The 15,475-nt window shown below is 45.4% G+C and overlaps 1 protein-coding gene across 2 annotated transcripts in view; it reads left to right on the top strand.

Moving 5' to 3' along the window:
- Positions 1–15,475, top strand: part of ahcyl2b (adenosylhomocysteinase like 2b) — a gene marked incomplete at its 3' end in the record, with an annotated part of 49,290 nt that overhangs the window by 25,896 nt on the left and 7,919 nt on the right. For both annotated transcript variants that reach the window (XM_084175311.1, XM_084175312.1), the window contains exons 2-13: positions 2,103–2,211; positions 4,282–4,425; positions 6,415–6,515; positions 6,760–6,862; positions 7,088–7,182; positions 7,299–7,405; positions 7,608–7,724; positions 7,888–7,951; positions 8,568–8,656; positions 8,754–8,824; positions 10,851–10,945; positions 12,763–12,861. In XM_084175311.1, coding sequence (XP_084031437.1) covers positions 2,103–2,211; positions 4,282–4,425; positions 6,415–6,515; positions 6,760–6,862; positions 7,088–7,182; positions 7,299–7,405; positions 7,608–7,724; positions 7,888–7,951; positions 8,568–8,656; positions 8,754–8,824; positions 10,851–10,945; positions 12,763–12,861 — 1,194 coding nt within the window. The remainder of the gene's footprint in view (positions 1–2,102; positions 2,212–4,281; positions 4,426–6,414; positions 6,516–6,759; positions 6,863–7,087; positions 7,183–7,298; positions 7,406–7,607; positions 7,725–7,887; positions 7,952–8,567; positions 8,657–8,753; positions 8,825–10,850; positions 10,946–12,762; positions 12,862–15,475) is intronic.

Raw genomic sequence — 15,475 nt, 5'->3', positions numbered from 1 at the left:
ACAAAGACTCTATTGTCTGTCCCAGTGGTGGTAGCCCAGGGCCTCTCCTTGGCAGAACCCACTGTCCTGATCCCCTCCAAAATACAGCTCTGCAACCCTCCTTCCTACCATTTCACCCTGGGTCCACCGGTCTGCTGTGGATGACCTCAATAGTCCCCAGCCAAGAGCCATTCAGGGTCACACGGTTGTTGGCCGTGATAACGAATCCCCAATCCAATCCAGCCTGTGAACAATTAACAATTAAACAAGTAGAGGGTGAGTGGGGAACAATTCTGCATTGTTTCTGAGGCACAGCACATGGGTGACAGTCCGGACCAGTTAGGGCTGGATCGGGGTAAAGCAGTCTGGGTAATTAGAGGGTATAAATGGACCAGGCCCATAACTGCTCGTTTTCCAGACACACACCCTCTAATCCAAACACCGTTTCTCACCTCACACCGCTCCACTGAGTCATGTTGTCGAAGAAGAAGGATGATGACAGTGGAGGTGAACCCAGTAGGAGGAAGGTAAGACAGGAGGAGGATGGATTAGGTTGGGACTGACAGGCTTCGGTAGAAGATGAAATTCAATCTACATATGTGTACAGGCGTATATGGATCTTATTGTCTTGGGCCTCATTGCTGGTGACTTTTTCTGCTTGTTCTGCATTTGTTTGGTTGGCAGACGCAGACTTGTGTCCGAGCACTGTATGGTGGGTGTGTAAGGGAGAAGGAGAGAAAGAGACGTTTGAGAGTGGCCGGTTTGAGGACTGTGTATATAAGTTTGGTCAGTGCGACTCAGTTACCATGGATGGTTGTAATGCCAGTGTTAATATAATACCACGTGTGGACCCCAGGAAGAGGAGCTTCTGCTTCTGCAACAGCTAATGGGGATCCTAATACAAACCAATTCCACCAGCCATGCCTCTCCCTCTGAGTGAAGAGGAAGGAAGCCATGATGAGGGAACCAAGTGGATACTTGAAAAACCTGACTCACTATCATGAGTATGCAAGACCTTTGTCTCTCCCATGACTCAGATCCATTTGTCTGGTTGGTGGTGTTAAATTCAGATTGCACATCCACGATTCCCTCCCACTCCCTCTCTGTCTCTCAGTAGTCATGCCGCAGCTTCCTGTATAGAGAGGTGAACAGACACATCTGGTACTCTGGATGTTCTTCAGACATTCTGTGGGCGTATTTCAGCGTGACTGTGTCCTGTGTCAGTGTTTGTGCGTACACACACTCATTAGACTGTTTACGATTTGTTTTGCACTCAGATGATAAGCGGAATGTTCGCACACATTGAAGTGTAGTCCAGGTGCTTGGAAAACGAAACCGGATAAGATTAAAGAAGAACTACATGAACAGAAAAATAACTAAACTCTTTTGGTGCTGCAAAATCCTATTTTTATCTGTGAAATCTCCCTGGGCTCATATTTGGAGTGATTTGTCCAGATTGTATAGTGTTACATATTCATTCAACAATACCGCTCTACATCACTGAGATGAATATGCTTTACATCCCATTTTATCACGATCACATACGGCATCGCTGGCTGTTTTATTTTTCCATGAAGTTATTGTGTCCTTGTTGCTGGTTTTATGGCACCAGTAAGTAATCCATCAATATTACCAGCAGCAGGATTAACGTCATATTCCATCCAAACCAAAGCTGCCTCTCTGGCTCTAGCCTGTTAGTAGAATGTAGGTCTAACGATGTTACTGCAGATAAATCGTGATGTAACCATTGGGTTGTTCACTGTATGTAGAGTCTAGTGGTGAGCTGACTAGGCTCGATTCAGACCTTAGCAATGAACTGTTGTGCTAAATCAATCACTAGCCCCTAACCCATAGACACTTGATGCCTCCACACCCCTTATAGATCTTACAGAACCCTGATGTGGATAAATGGTGGGAACTATACATAGCCTTGAGTGCTACGGTTATCATATTGCTTAGACTATACCCATCTGATACTTCCTTTAAGATGTGCAAGGGGCCAACAAGAAAAAAGTATATCAGGGAAGGAGTTACTGCATTTTTTGTTTTTGAGTGGGTGTTGGAGGTTGGACATTGGTGCTTGTGTGGGCATTGTGGTCTCATTCCCCCCTCTCTGCCAGCAGATCCAGTTTGCGGACCAGAAACAGGAGTTCAACAAACGTCCCACCAAGATCGGCCGCCGCTCTCTGTCCCGATCCATCTCCCAGTCCTCCACAGACAGCTATGGCTCAGGTACCGAGAATACGCACACACACACCTGACACGCGCGCACACACACACCTGACACACTCACAAGCCCCCCCGCCCCCCCACACACACACATACAAACCCCCACACACACCCTGTGCCTAACTCTAATCACAGCCCAGGTACAGTATCCAGTATCACACAGTGAGTCTATTTCCAGATAGGTAGGGAGCAGGAAGGTTCTCTGTAACGTATAACTGGATGAAGAGGAGACGATACAGGCCACAGAGAGCTGCTAGTGTTCTCTCTAGTTTCTAACACTGTGTTCCAGTGAATAAGAACTGCAGCCACACACACACCAATGTCCTTGTGAAAATTTGAGATCAGTTTTTTTCTTTTTCTGGCAGGCATGCCAGTGTAAGCCGATTTTAAGGTTGGGGGTCCATAAAAGAGAGGAAGTCAGAGGGTGAGAGAAAGGTAGAGGAGAGGGAACATTCCCACTATACTAGTAGTCCTGATCACCTGCTTATCCCACTCCTGCTTGTTCCCAGGGCTACTAGAGGCCCCTTTCAAGAGAGGGGGAGAAAGAGAGAGGAGAGGTGACATTAACACTGAAGCACTGGAATGGCTCTGTAGTAGGATAAGGAGGGGCCTGTCAGTCCTGCGTGTCATAAAAAGGGCATGACCCTTGCTTTACAACCAGTGTTGTAAACATGTTTGTCAGGAAAGAAGTGTGAAAGACGTAGTGTGAAATACCGCATCCCTGGCGTGACTGGCAATCCCCTATGTGGCCTCTCATTCTTCCACTTGTGAAGTGATTTTGAGATGTCCCTCACAACCTACCTGGCTGTTCCTCATCTTTTTGAATGTCACGCACAGACACACTCACCGGCCACTTCGCCCAAATGCCTCAAAAGTCCACTCTCTCTCCTTTCTTCTTTGTCCTCTCACTGTACCTCATTGCATTCTGTCCGCCCCCACTCTCTCCCTTTCTCTTTCTCCCCCACTGGCTACTCTTTCGCTCTCTTCCTCACACTCCCTCTCTTTCCTGATCCCCAGCCCTGTAATTCCCAGCCCTCAGCTCTGTGGTTGCTGTAATTATTCCCACAGAACGAGTCAACAGAGTTAGAGTCCTGACTGTCCCCACTGACCCTTCTCTCTCCCTCTGTCTCTTTTTTTTCCGTCTTTCTCTCTCTCCCGCTCACATGCTCTCTGTCCCAGCCCTGGGCCTTGAGTGCGCACACACACACACACACTGTGGGAGAGCAGTAATTTGGCTAAAGGCGTCCACATGCTTCCCATCTGAAACAGTTCGTAGATATATTATGATATTTTGTGTTCGTTTTTGTTTGTTTTGGTCTTGAGCAATGTTTTTTTCGGCTGTTCGTGCAAATGTTTTCTCTCGAGGCAAGCCGACGTTCGGTAGCCGACATCTACGCCCCTTCGTCGGTGATTGGTTGACAGTAGGGATTCTTCAATTAAGTGTTTGTTGTCATTCAACGAGATACGAATCGTTTTCACGCACATTGTTTCACTTGAGAAATACTGCATCTAACCAAAAGTTAGATGTAAAATTGTATGACTAAGATCTCCCCGGCAAAAACGTCAAAATGAATGACAGATTTCTTGACTTATCTTAGATTAATTCTGACTATTTTGAGGAAGTGTATACTGGCTATGGCGTCTCAAGATGGACAATTGCCAATTTTTTCTTGTTTTTCAAGCGAAGGTCTTTTAACTGAGTATGTGTTGCACAGATGTTCACTTCGCCTAACCGAGTTCTGCTAGGATCAAACCGAACCTAGTATGTAGACGCCCATGCTCTGCAGGTGTATTCTGCCCTGCCCTGGGGCTCAGTCCTTAGATATAGCTCATAATGTGAGCTATGCAGTTGTTTTGGACATCAGAGTAGATTGTGGCCTAGTGTGTGGTCAGGTCACGTATGTTGTTAGTTTAATGTCTATATCCTGAGGGCATGTTGAATGTGCATTATTGTGTGTGTGTGTGCAGCTCGCGTGCTGCTGTTGAGTGTGTGTGTAGACGTGCTGTTGCGTGTGTGTTGTGTCCTGTCCTGTACTCTGAATCCTCTCTTCTCTGTCCTGCTCTCTCTTTTAGCTGCGTCGTACACGGACAGCTCTGACGATGAGACCTCTCCTCGGGACAAGCAGCAGAAGAACTCCAAGGGCAACGGAGACTTCTGCATCAAGAACATCAAGCAGGCCGACTTCGGACGCAGGGAGATCGAGATCGCTGAGCAAGGTGGGTTAGGGCTAGAGGTGTGTGTGGCAAGGTGGAAGATGTGTGCATACGAGTGTGTGTGTGTGTGTGTGTGTGAGAGAGAGAGAGTGAGAGAGTGTGAGAGTGTGATTCTGTGATGGTATGATTCTGTGTGCGTGCCACGCTGACAGGCCATCTCCTCCAGGGCTGTGTGCTCAGTGGCCATATGTTCCCAGCCTGTGAGATAAACAGCAGGGGGCCACAGGCCTCTTCCACTAAGACCCAATCAAGCACACTGTGATGGGACACTCCATCATCTGCTGAAACCCAACAGGACACACCACTGACCACTCACAGTCCTGCGTGTCTGTACTGCACCACTGACCACTCGTAGTTATACGTGTCTGTACTGCACCACTGACCACTCACAGTCCTACATGTCTGTACTGCATCACTGACCACTCGTAGTTATACGTGTCTGTACTGCATCACTGATCACTCACAGCCCTACGTGTCTGTACTGCACCACTGACCACTCATAGTTATACGTGTCTGTACTGCACCACTAACCACTCACAGCCCTACATGTCTGTACTGCACCACTGACCACTCACTGTCCTACGTGTCTGCACTGCATCACTGACCACTCACAGTCCTACGTGTCTGTACTGCATCACTGACCACTCACAGTCCTACGTGTCTGTACTGCACCACTGGTTCCACATAATCCCAAGTGTCTATACTGCATATCATACATAGCCTTGTCTACTACTCAACACATAACCCCAACACTGTCTGTACAGCTGACCTCAGATAGCCCTAACTCTGTCTGTACAGCTGACCTCAGATAGCCCTAACTCTGTCTGTACAGCTGACCGCAGTCTGTACTGCAGGCTAAATGACGTAAATGTAAATGTACAACACTTTCAAGTTTTCTAAGTCTATATACAGCTGACCTCAGATAGCCCTGGCTCGGTAGGCCTTATCACTTCTAGGCAAAACCCCGCCTTATCTTACCTCATTGGTCACCATAGCAACACCCACCTGTAGTATGCGTTCCAGCAGGTACCAAAGCTAACACCTCCTTTGGCCGCCATTCCTTCCAGTTCTCTGTTGCAAATGACTGGAATGAACTGCAAAAATCTCTGAAGCTGGAGACACTTATCTCCCTCATTAACTTTAAGCATCAGTTGTCAGAGCAGCTTACCGATCACTGCACCTGTACACAGCCCATCTGTAATTAGCCCACCCAACTACCTCATCCCCATATTGTTATTTATTTTGCTCATTTGCACCCCAGTATCTCTATTTGCACATTTACATTTTTACATTACATTTTAGTCATTTAGCAGACGCTCTTATCCAGAGCGACTTACAGTTAGTGAGTGCATACATTATTTTTTTTATTTTTCATACTGGCCCCCCATGGGAACATCGTCTTCTGCACATCTATCACTCCAGTGTTAATACTAAATTGTAATTCTTTTTCACTATGGCCTATTTATTGCCTTACCTCCATAACTTACTACATTTGCACACACTGTATATATATTTTCTATTGTGTTATTGACTGTACGTTTTGTTTATTCCATATGTAACTCTGTGTTGTTGTTTTTATCACACTGCTTTGCTTCATCTTGGCCAGGTCGCAGTTGTAGATGAGAACTTGTTCTCAACTGGTTTACCTGGTTAAATAAAGGTTAAATACAAATTTTTTATCACACATGGCTCAAGCTCTGAATGTCTAGGTGACAGACCATTGACAGAGCAACAGAACCCAGAGGGGAAAGATTCCACCATCTGGGATGGTTCCCAAAGCACATTGGCCAGATAACTTTGATTAACCACGCTTAAGCAAGGGGATCAAAGAAAGATTCATTTAATTTAATTTTTGATACTTATTTTATTTATTTAGCATTTTAAAGATTATACAGAGAAGGATGCCTTTTTAAAGTATTGGAACAGGACCAATGGTTTTGTAGTAATGTTGGGTCAAAATAACCTGTCGGTTGTGTTGTCTCCTCCACACAGAGATGCCAGCCCTCATGGCCCTGAGGAAGAGAGCCCAGGGAGAGAAGCCTCTGGCTGGAGCCAAAGTGGTGGGCTGCACCCACATCACAGCTCAGACAGCCGTGAGTTACACACACACACACACACACAAACACACACACGCCACCATCCACCGCTCAGCCTACTGTGTCTGCCACTTCTGCTCAGAACCCCAACTCACAGGCATACTGAATGGCACTATTCTTAAGCCAGCTTTACACATCTTTTAGCGGCAGCGCTAGCAATGCTGGCTTTGCTTTGAACACAATTGTCTCCATTGGCTGTGTCCTAACTGAACGTGCGGTCTGGTCTGTGTGTGTTGTGCAGGTGTTGATGGAGACTCTGTCTGCCCTGGGGGCTCAGTGCAGGTGGGCTGCCTGTAACATCTACTCCACTCAGAATGAGGTGGCAGCTGCTCTGGCTGAGGGAGGTGAGTGTCAAAAGGGCTGCTTCATTTGAGCGTCTGTGTCGTGTGGGAGCTCTTTCTCTGTCACGACCGCTGGCTCGCTCAGTGCCCATCAATTCAATGGTATGATATTCATAAGAATATGCTGCAGTGCCAAATTCTCTCTCTCTCTCTCTCGCTCTCTCGCTCTCTCGCTCTCTCGCTCTCTCGCTCTCTCGCTCTCTCTCGCTCTCTCTCTCTCTCTCTCAGGGTTCTCTGTGTTTGCGTGGAAGGGCGAGTCAGAGGATGACTTCTGGTGGTGCATCGATCGCTGTGTCAACCTGGAGGGCTGGCAGCCTAACATGGTACGTCTGTCCACCCTCAATCACTCTATCTCTCAGTTACAGACTGGCACCCAGACTTTGTTACGGTGTAAATTATCCTGATCAGTTAGAAATACACATTGTGTGTCCTTTTCCAGATCTTAGATGACGGCGGAGACCTGACCCACTGGATCTATAAGAAATACCCCAACATGTTCAAGAAGATCAAGGGCATCGTGGAGGAGAGCGTCACTGGAGTACACAGGTGGGTGGATTGCTACTCACCACACAACTTCATTATAAATTGACTAATTGTCTAGACTGAGAAAAACAGTGTTTTGTCAGGGATTTGTTTTGAAGTGAGTGGTCTATCTTCTATGGCCATGTCTCCATCTAGTGGCCATATCAGGTAGTGTCAGGTTTCAGTGCTTGATTATAATGCCCATCTGTTGCTACTCTTTGTATAGGTTGTACCAGCTGTCCAAGGCGGGGAAGCTGTGTGTCCCGGCCATGAATGTCAACGACTCTGTGACCAAGCAGAAGTTTGACAACCTCTACTGCTGCAGGGAGTCTATCCTGGACGGGTAGGACAACTCTAACAACTCTAAGAAGATTACTTCATTGTCCGTTGTCTCACATAATTGTCTTTGGGTGCTGACGGCCAGGAGTAATCCCATTGTCTACGGATGACTTAAACATTTGTCATGCTAACTTCCTGTGATTTGTGTTTCTTCTCTCTCCCTCCAGTCTGAAGAGGACCACTGATGTAATGTTTGGGGGAAAGCAGGTGGTGGTGTGTGGATATGGAGAGGTAAGAGTCTGTCTTACCTACTGTATATTGGTGATGGGGAAAACAATTGGTAGTTTCATATCGCTATATTATTTGTGGACGATATTATATTGATATTCGACTCCAAGTATCGCTAAAATAATAATACACTAATGTTTTTGCTACTGTAAGTCGGCTGTACCTGCACCGAAATTCCAGATTGGGAATTTAGCCAGGACACTGGGGTTAACACCCCTACTCTTACGATAAGTGCCATGGGATCTTTAGTGACCACAGAGAGTCAGGACACCCGTTTAACGGCCCATCCGAAAGACGGGACCCTACACAGGACAATTCCCCCAATCACTTCCCTGGGGCATTGGGATATTTTTCTAGACCAGAGGAAAGAATGCCTTCTACTGCCCCTCCAACACCACTTCCAGCAGCATCTGGTCTCCCATCCAGGGACCGACCAGGACCAACCCTGCTTAGCTTCAGAGGCAAGCCAGCAGTGGGATGCAGGGTGGTATGCTGCTGGCTATCTAAACACCTTATTATATAAAAATGGACCACCAGAGGACACTGTTTACCATCCAAGTCTGTAGTGTAGCCTCCATCAGTCTTATGCCCATGTGTGTTTTTATTTGTGCATCCATAGGTGGGGAAGGGCTGCTGTGCTGCTCTCAAGGCCATGGGCTCCATCGTGTACGTCACAGAGATCGACCCTATCTGTGCCTTGCAGGCCTGGTAAGTTCAACCAATCAGAGCCTGGTACATGAACTAATCGGCCAATGGCAGCAGGGTGAACAAGGAAGTAACGCGTTTGTTTCCCGTCCCTGTTCAGCATGGATGGCTTCAGACTGGTGAAGCTGAATGAAGTCATCAGACAAGTGGACATTGTCATCACCTGCACAGGTGAACAACTCTCCCTTGTCCCCTCGGTCAGCACTAGATGGCCACATTAGAACAGATAAGTGGCAACAGTGTCAGAACTAACAACCAGGTGCAAGTACATGAGCTCTTTCGCGTTTAAGTCAGGGTTTAGATTTTTTTATTAAAATCACATTTGTGGTTAGAAACCACTATACTCACATCCTTTCCAGCATGGGCATAGCAACAACAACCACTTTCTCCTTACGGCTTTACTGCTTGACTGATTCAGGCTGCACCACTCTATTCACACATAAACACACACACTCTCCCCCAGCAGCCTAGAGGGTAGTAGGCAGAAGGGTATAGACCAGTGGTCACCAACCGGTCGATCGCGATCTCCAAGGCATTCCTAGTCACCAAACATTTCTGTAAAAATACAACGATAAATCCTTGCGTTCCTATTTTTCATTTCGAGCTGTTGGCGGTAGGTGCACTTGATTCAGCAGCCCTAGCGCCGGGAAGGCAAAAGTGTTCACATTCTGAACCATTTCATGTGTCTGAAGGTAGAACTCTGCCTATCCGGCAGGCCCAGAGAGATCAAATCAAGTGCACCGATAGGCCTACCGTTGGCCAATCAGATGGCTCAGATCACCGTGTCTGCACAGTTTCCTCGAGCCATAGACTGTAAAAATAAGCCTCTAACGCACAGCAAAGTTGATACTGTGAGATTTCAAAACTTTTAAAACATGACTAGAGAGAGACTCAATGAATACAGCAAAGAGCTGTATGTTTAAATTGTTATTCAGCACTGTCAACTCTTTGTACAACACTTTTATAATCCATAAAATGCGCATTCTCCCTACTTCCACTCACACTACAACCAGCACTGCAGCTGCAATGAATGAGTAGGCTATAGCAAAGTGTTTCGATAAGCTTGCGTTGTTATTATTAGCAGCTTGTGACTTTTTTAATATCGAGGAATATTTCACTTTCTCGGGTCATCGGAGTAACAACATGAATTGGTGCATGAGGCAGAAAAATGCAGTGCGACTTGAGTTTCCCCTTTTATCAGAGGAGGGACGGTGAGTCGGGTGAGTGGCATCCTCACCGCTGCTCCTTCCCTCCCATCAGACTGACAATCAGATGCAGGCCATCAGTCCAGTAAAAAAGAAAAAAAGCTAATTATTATGCTCACTCAGCTGTGCCTCACAAGTAATACAACAAATGATCTATTACCAGTGTGATCATGTACCTAGAATTTTTAAATATAATTTCAAAATGGTCTGAGAAGAACAACATTGGCAGGGCAATTCAAGCATAGCCAATATGCACTGATATTGTATTAGGCCTATAACCTACTGCACAAACCTCATTGCTACATAACTGTTTTTAATTGGTTAATGTTACGTAGGCTTACATTTGTAAGTTATGTCAAAAAAAAGATATTGGCTTGCATTTTGACTCAGAAAGTGATCTTGACTCAGAAAGGGTTGGTGACCACTGGTATAGACATTACAGAAGTCATCTCAAGCACTACGACCTAGCAGCCAGTCAGTCAGTGCTCCACATTCAGATTCAATCAGAGTGAAGAGTTAATTGCGACAGACTGCATACCTCCCTAGTTAATTATTGACAAGCTGCAGTCATCAACGTTAATTGAAAAAGGATATACAACCTTAATCACTCATGCGAATGTGTGAGTGCACACACACTCAGACTTACTTTGAGGCACGCAATGCAATTTAGACACTTATTCATACAGTAGGTCTATGGGGAGAGTGCATGTGGAGAGCTATGGTGCAATTTGAGTAGATTGATTTTTTGTATCTAGTGCAGGAGATTTATTCCAAGCATAATTTGTGTAGCATATACACTAACATAATTCATTTTGAAGTGATATAAACAGCAACATTGAGCATATATCTGCCTAGCAAGAGTTATTTGTAGTATTCGCCTTTCTCCTCTGCCCACTTATGCATTTCTCTGACATTTCAGTGTACAGTAGTGAACATGATGATTGTGAGAGTGTAATATTGATGGTATGTTTATGATGTTCCCTCTACTCCAGGAAATAAGAACGTGGTGGTGAGAGAATACTTGGACCGTATGAAGAACGGCTGTATCGTCTGTAACATGGGACACTCAAACACCGAGATTGATGTGGTGAGTGAAGTGTGTTTGTGTGTGTGTGCATATTGGTGGGAGGTGGGGGGTTGTATGTATGTGTGTGGGTGTGTTATTGTGACTGTCTGTGACAGCTTAACTGATCGTGTGGGTGGAAACACGGCTGTCACCAATGCTTGTCACATTATTGTCACTGTGGGGGAAGCTGTGATACGACAACGTCCCTGACCTGACGATGTCATAGTTACGGGTTGGCTCGCTATGCCTGTCACTTCTTATCACTCTTACGGTGACATCCTCAGGGTCATAGGGAAACCATTTTCATAGTGACTGTTGTCATCAAGGCCTGAAACTAACTTTTTGGTCCACCAGCCTCTGCGGCAAATACAGTACCAGTCAAAAGTTTGGACACCTACTCATTCAAGGGTTTTTCTTTATTTTTACTATTTTTTACATTGTAGAATAATAGTGAAGATATCAAAACTATGAAATAACACATATGGAATCATGTAGTAACCAGAAAAGTGTTAAACAAATCAAAATATATTTTCTTCTTCAAGTGCAGTCGCAAAAACCATCAAGCGCTATGATGAAACAGGCTCTCATGAGGACCGCCACAGGAATGGAAGACCCAGATTTACCTCTGCTGCAAAGGATAAGTTCATTAGAGTTAACAGCCCCGGACATTGCAGCCCAAATAAATGCTTCAGAGTTCAAGTCACAGACACATCTCAACATCAACTGTTCAGAGGGGACTGTGTGAATCAGGCCTTCATGGTCGAATTGCTGCAAAGAAACCACTACTAAAGGACACCAATAAGAAGAAGAGACCTGCTTGGGCCAAGAAACACGAGCAATGGACATTAGACCTGTGGAAATGTGTCCTTTGGTCTGGAGTCCAAATTTGAGATTTTTGGTTACTACATGATTCCATATGTGTTATTTCATAGTTTTGATGTCTTCACTATTATTCTACAATGTAGAAAATAGTAAAACAAATTTAAGAAAAACCCTTGACTGAGCAGTTGTGTCCAAACTTTTGACTGGTACTGTAGATTTAAAAAATCTACCAGCCACTCTGATTTTCTACAAGCCAAAATATTTTTTGCCCATAATAATTAAATAAAAACATATCAGCATGCTTTGTAATGTTTCTAAAACAATACATGTATTACTAGTTAGAAGTGATGTGGTATATTGCTCAATGTTATTTCATTTTTTGTGACCTGAGTGTCTTAACCAAAATATCACAGATGAGATACAAATGTTCAGCTGCCCCTTTAAGTGCGGGCGGTTACCGTGGCAACGAGAGCACTGAGCTGCTGGAGTCGCCTGCTCTCCTCAGAGACAGTGTGCCTGTGATATAGAGAATCTGACTAGTAGCCAATGTCTTTGCTAGCACTCAAATATTGAAAAACAACCTAGCTTGTGAACAAAACCATGTAAATAGCCAAGAAACACAAGGACAACGTCTCAGTAAATTAGACCAGCTTTTATGCTTGTGCGCACCGGTTCTAAAATTAGTATTCAACACAGTGCACACAGCTCCCCACCCAAGCAGTGTTGCTGCGCGTTGCGGGATATTATTATAAGATTCGTAGTTCTTTGTGTGATTAGCTACCAGCTATGAAACAAAATGACAGAAACACTTTGAGAACAGCTACTGCAGAATTTATTTAGCTATAAATGAGCTCATACTTGATTTCTAACAAAATGAATGGTGAAAATGGTGAAATGGACATCTTACCCACCAATGCCAAAATCTACCCGCAGGTGTCAATTTTAGGCCCTGGTTGTCATAGTGAAACTGCTCTCATGGTAACTGTTTCCTGTCCGTTTGTTGTCCTCTCCTTCAGGCGAGCCTGCGGACCCCGGAGCTGACCTGGGAGAGAGTGAGGTCACAGGTGGACCACGTCATCTGGCCTGACGGCAAGAGGATAGTGCTGCTGGCTGAGGTGATCTATCTATCATCATCATCATCGTCACGTTAATAACAGCCTGTCCATGACGGTAGTGCCTCAATTCACTGCTCAGTCACAAGGGTCAATGATCCGATCTGTAAATCCTCTCAACTTCCAAATAACTGGGCGTGAATAGCTCCAAATGATCCATATGTAATTGTGCAACAACCCCTATTGGAGGCTGAGCCTGGTAAACTAGCAGTACGTCTACACCACACTCCCTCTCTCATAGCAGAGAGAGACACAGAGGCGCTCTCGCTCTCTGTGTGTGTGAGCAATCTCTGACAGAATGAAACCACTGTGAGAGAGAGTCAGACAGAAAGCCAGGTAGAAAGACGGGCAGGCCAGGTTCTTCAGTGCGTCTGCTGTTTGATCTCCTCCAGGCTTTAATCAGATAATAGAATCCCCCTCTCCTCTGCTGTTTGATCTCCTCCAGGCTTTAATCAGAGAATAGAATCCCCCTCTCCTCTGCTGTTTGATGATCTCCAGGCTTTAATCAGAGAATAGAATCCCCCTCTCCTCTGCTGTTTGATCTCCTCCAGGCTTTAATCAGAGAATAGAATCCCCCTCTCCTCTGCGAGAATAGAACCCCCCTCTCCTCTGCTGTTTGATCTCCTCCAGGCTTTAATTAGAGAATATAATCCCCCTCTCCTCTGCTGTTTGATCTCCTCCAGGCTTTAATCAGATAATAGAATCCCCCTCTCCTCTGCTGTTTGATCTCCTCCAGGCTTCAATCAGAGAATAGAATCCCCCTCTCCTCTGCTGTTTGATCTTATCCAGGCTTTAATCAGAGAATAGAATCCCCCTCTCCTCTGCTGTTTGATGATCTCCAGGCTTTAATCAGAGAATATAATCCCCCTCTCCTCTGCTGTTTGATCTCCTCCAGGCTTTAATCAGAGAATAGAATCCCCCTCTCCTCTGCTGTTTGATCTCCTCCATGCTTTAATCAGAGAATAGAATCCCCCTCTCCTCTGCGAGAATAGAACCCCCCTCTCCTCTGCTGTTTGATCTCCTCCAGGCTTTAATTAGATAATAGAAACCCCCTCTCCTCTGCTGTTTGATCTCCTCCAGGCTTTAATCAGAGAAGAGAATCCCCCTCTCCTCTGCTGTTTGATCTCCTCCAGGCTTTAATCAGAGAATATAATCCTCCTCTCCTCTGCTGTTTGATCTCCTCCAGGCTTTAATCAGAGAATAGAATCCCGTTCTCCTCTGCTGTTTGATCTCCTCCAGGCTTTAATCAGAGAATATAATCCCACTCTCCTCTGCTGTTTGATCTCCTCCAGGCTTTAATCAGAGAATAGAATCCCTCTCTCCTCTGCTGTTTGATCTCCTCCATGCTTTAATCAGAGAATAGAATCCCTCTCTCCTCTGCTGTTTGATCTCCTCCAGGCTTTAATCAGAGAATAGAATCCCTCTCTCCTCTGCTGTTTGATCTCCTCCAGGCTTCAATCAGATAATAGAATCCCCCTCTCCTCTGCTGTTTGATCTCCTCCAGGCTTTAATCAGAGAATAGAATACCCCTCTCCTCTGCTGTTTGATCTCCTCCAGGCTTTAATCAGAGAATAGAATCCCTCTCTCTTCTGCTGTTTGATCTTCTCCAGGCTTTAATCAGAGAATAGAACCCCCCTCTCCTCTGCTGTTTGATCTCCTCCAGGCTTCAATCAGAGAATAGAATCCCCCTCTCCTCTGCTGTTTGATCTCCTCCAGGCTTTAATCAGAGAATAGAATTACCCCTCTCCTCTGCTGTTTGATCTCCTCCAGGCTTCAATCAGAGAATATAATCCCCCTCTCCTCTGCTGTTTGATCTCCTCCAGGCTTTTAATCAGAGAATAGAATCCCCCTCTCCTCTGCTGTTTGATTTCCTCCAGGCTTTAATCAGAGAATATAATCCCCCTCTCCTCTGCTGTTTGATCTCATCCAGGCTTCAATCAGAGAATAGAATCCCTCTCTCCTCTGCTGTTTGATCTCCTCCAGGCTTTAATCAGAGAATATAATCCCCCTCTCCTCTGCTGTTTGATCTCCTCCAGGCTTTTATAATTCCGTTCTCCTCTGCTGTTTGATCTCCTCCAGGCTTTAATCAGAGAATAGAATCCCCCTCTCCTCTGCTGTTTGATCTCCTCCAGGCTTCAATCAGAGAATATAATCCCCCTCTCCTCTGCTGTTTGATCTCCTCCAGGCTTTTAATCAGAGAATAGAATCCCCCTTTCCTCTGCTGTTTGATCTCCTCCAGGCTTTAATCAGAGAATAGAATCCCCCTCTGCTGTTTGATCTCCTCCATGCTTTAATCAGAGAATAGAATCCCTCTCTCCTCTGCTGTTTGATCTCCTCCAGGCTTTAATCAGAGAATAGAATCCGCCTCTCCTCTGCTGTTTGATCTCCTCCAGGCTTTAATCAGAGAATATAATCCTGTTCTCCTCTGCTGTTTGATCTCCTCCAGGCTTTAATCAGAGAATAGAATCCCTCTCTCCTCTGCTGTTTGATCTCCTCCAGGCTTTTAATCAGAGAATAGAATCCCCCTTTCCTCTGCTGTTTGATCTCCTCCATGCTTTAATCAGAGAATAGAATCCCTCTCTCCTCTGCTGTTTGATCTCCTCCAGGCTTTAATCAG

The sequence above is a fragment of the Coregonus lavaretus genome, assembly GCF_964263955.1.
Source record: "Coregonus lavaretus genome assembly, chromosome: 13".
In the NCBI taxonomy this organism is placed as follows: Eukaryota; Metazoa; Chordata; class Actinopteri; order Salmoniformes; family Salmonidae; genus Coregonus; species Coregonus lavaretus.
This window is presented reverse-complemented; position numbering and strand designations above follow the sequence as displayed.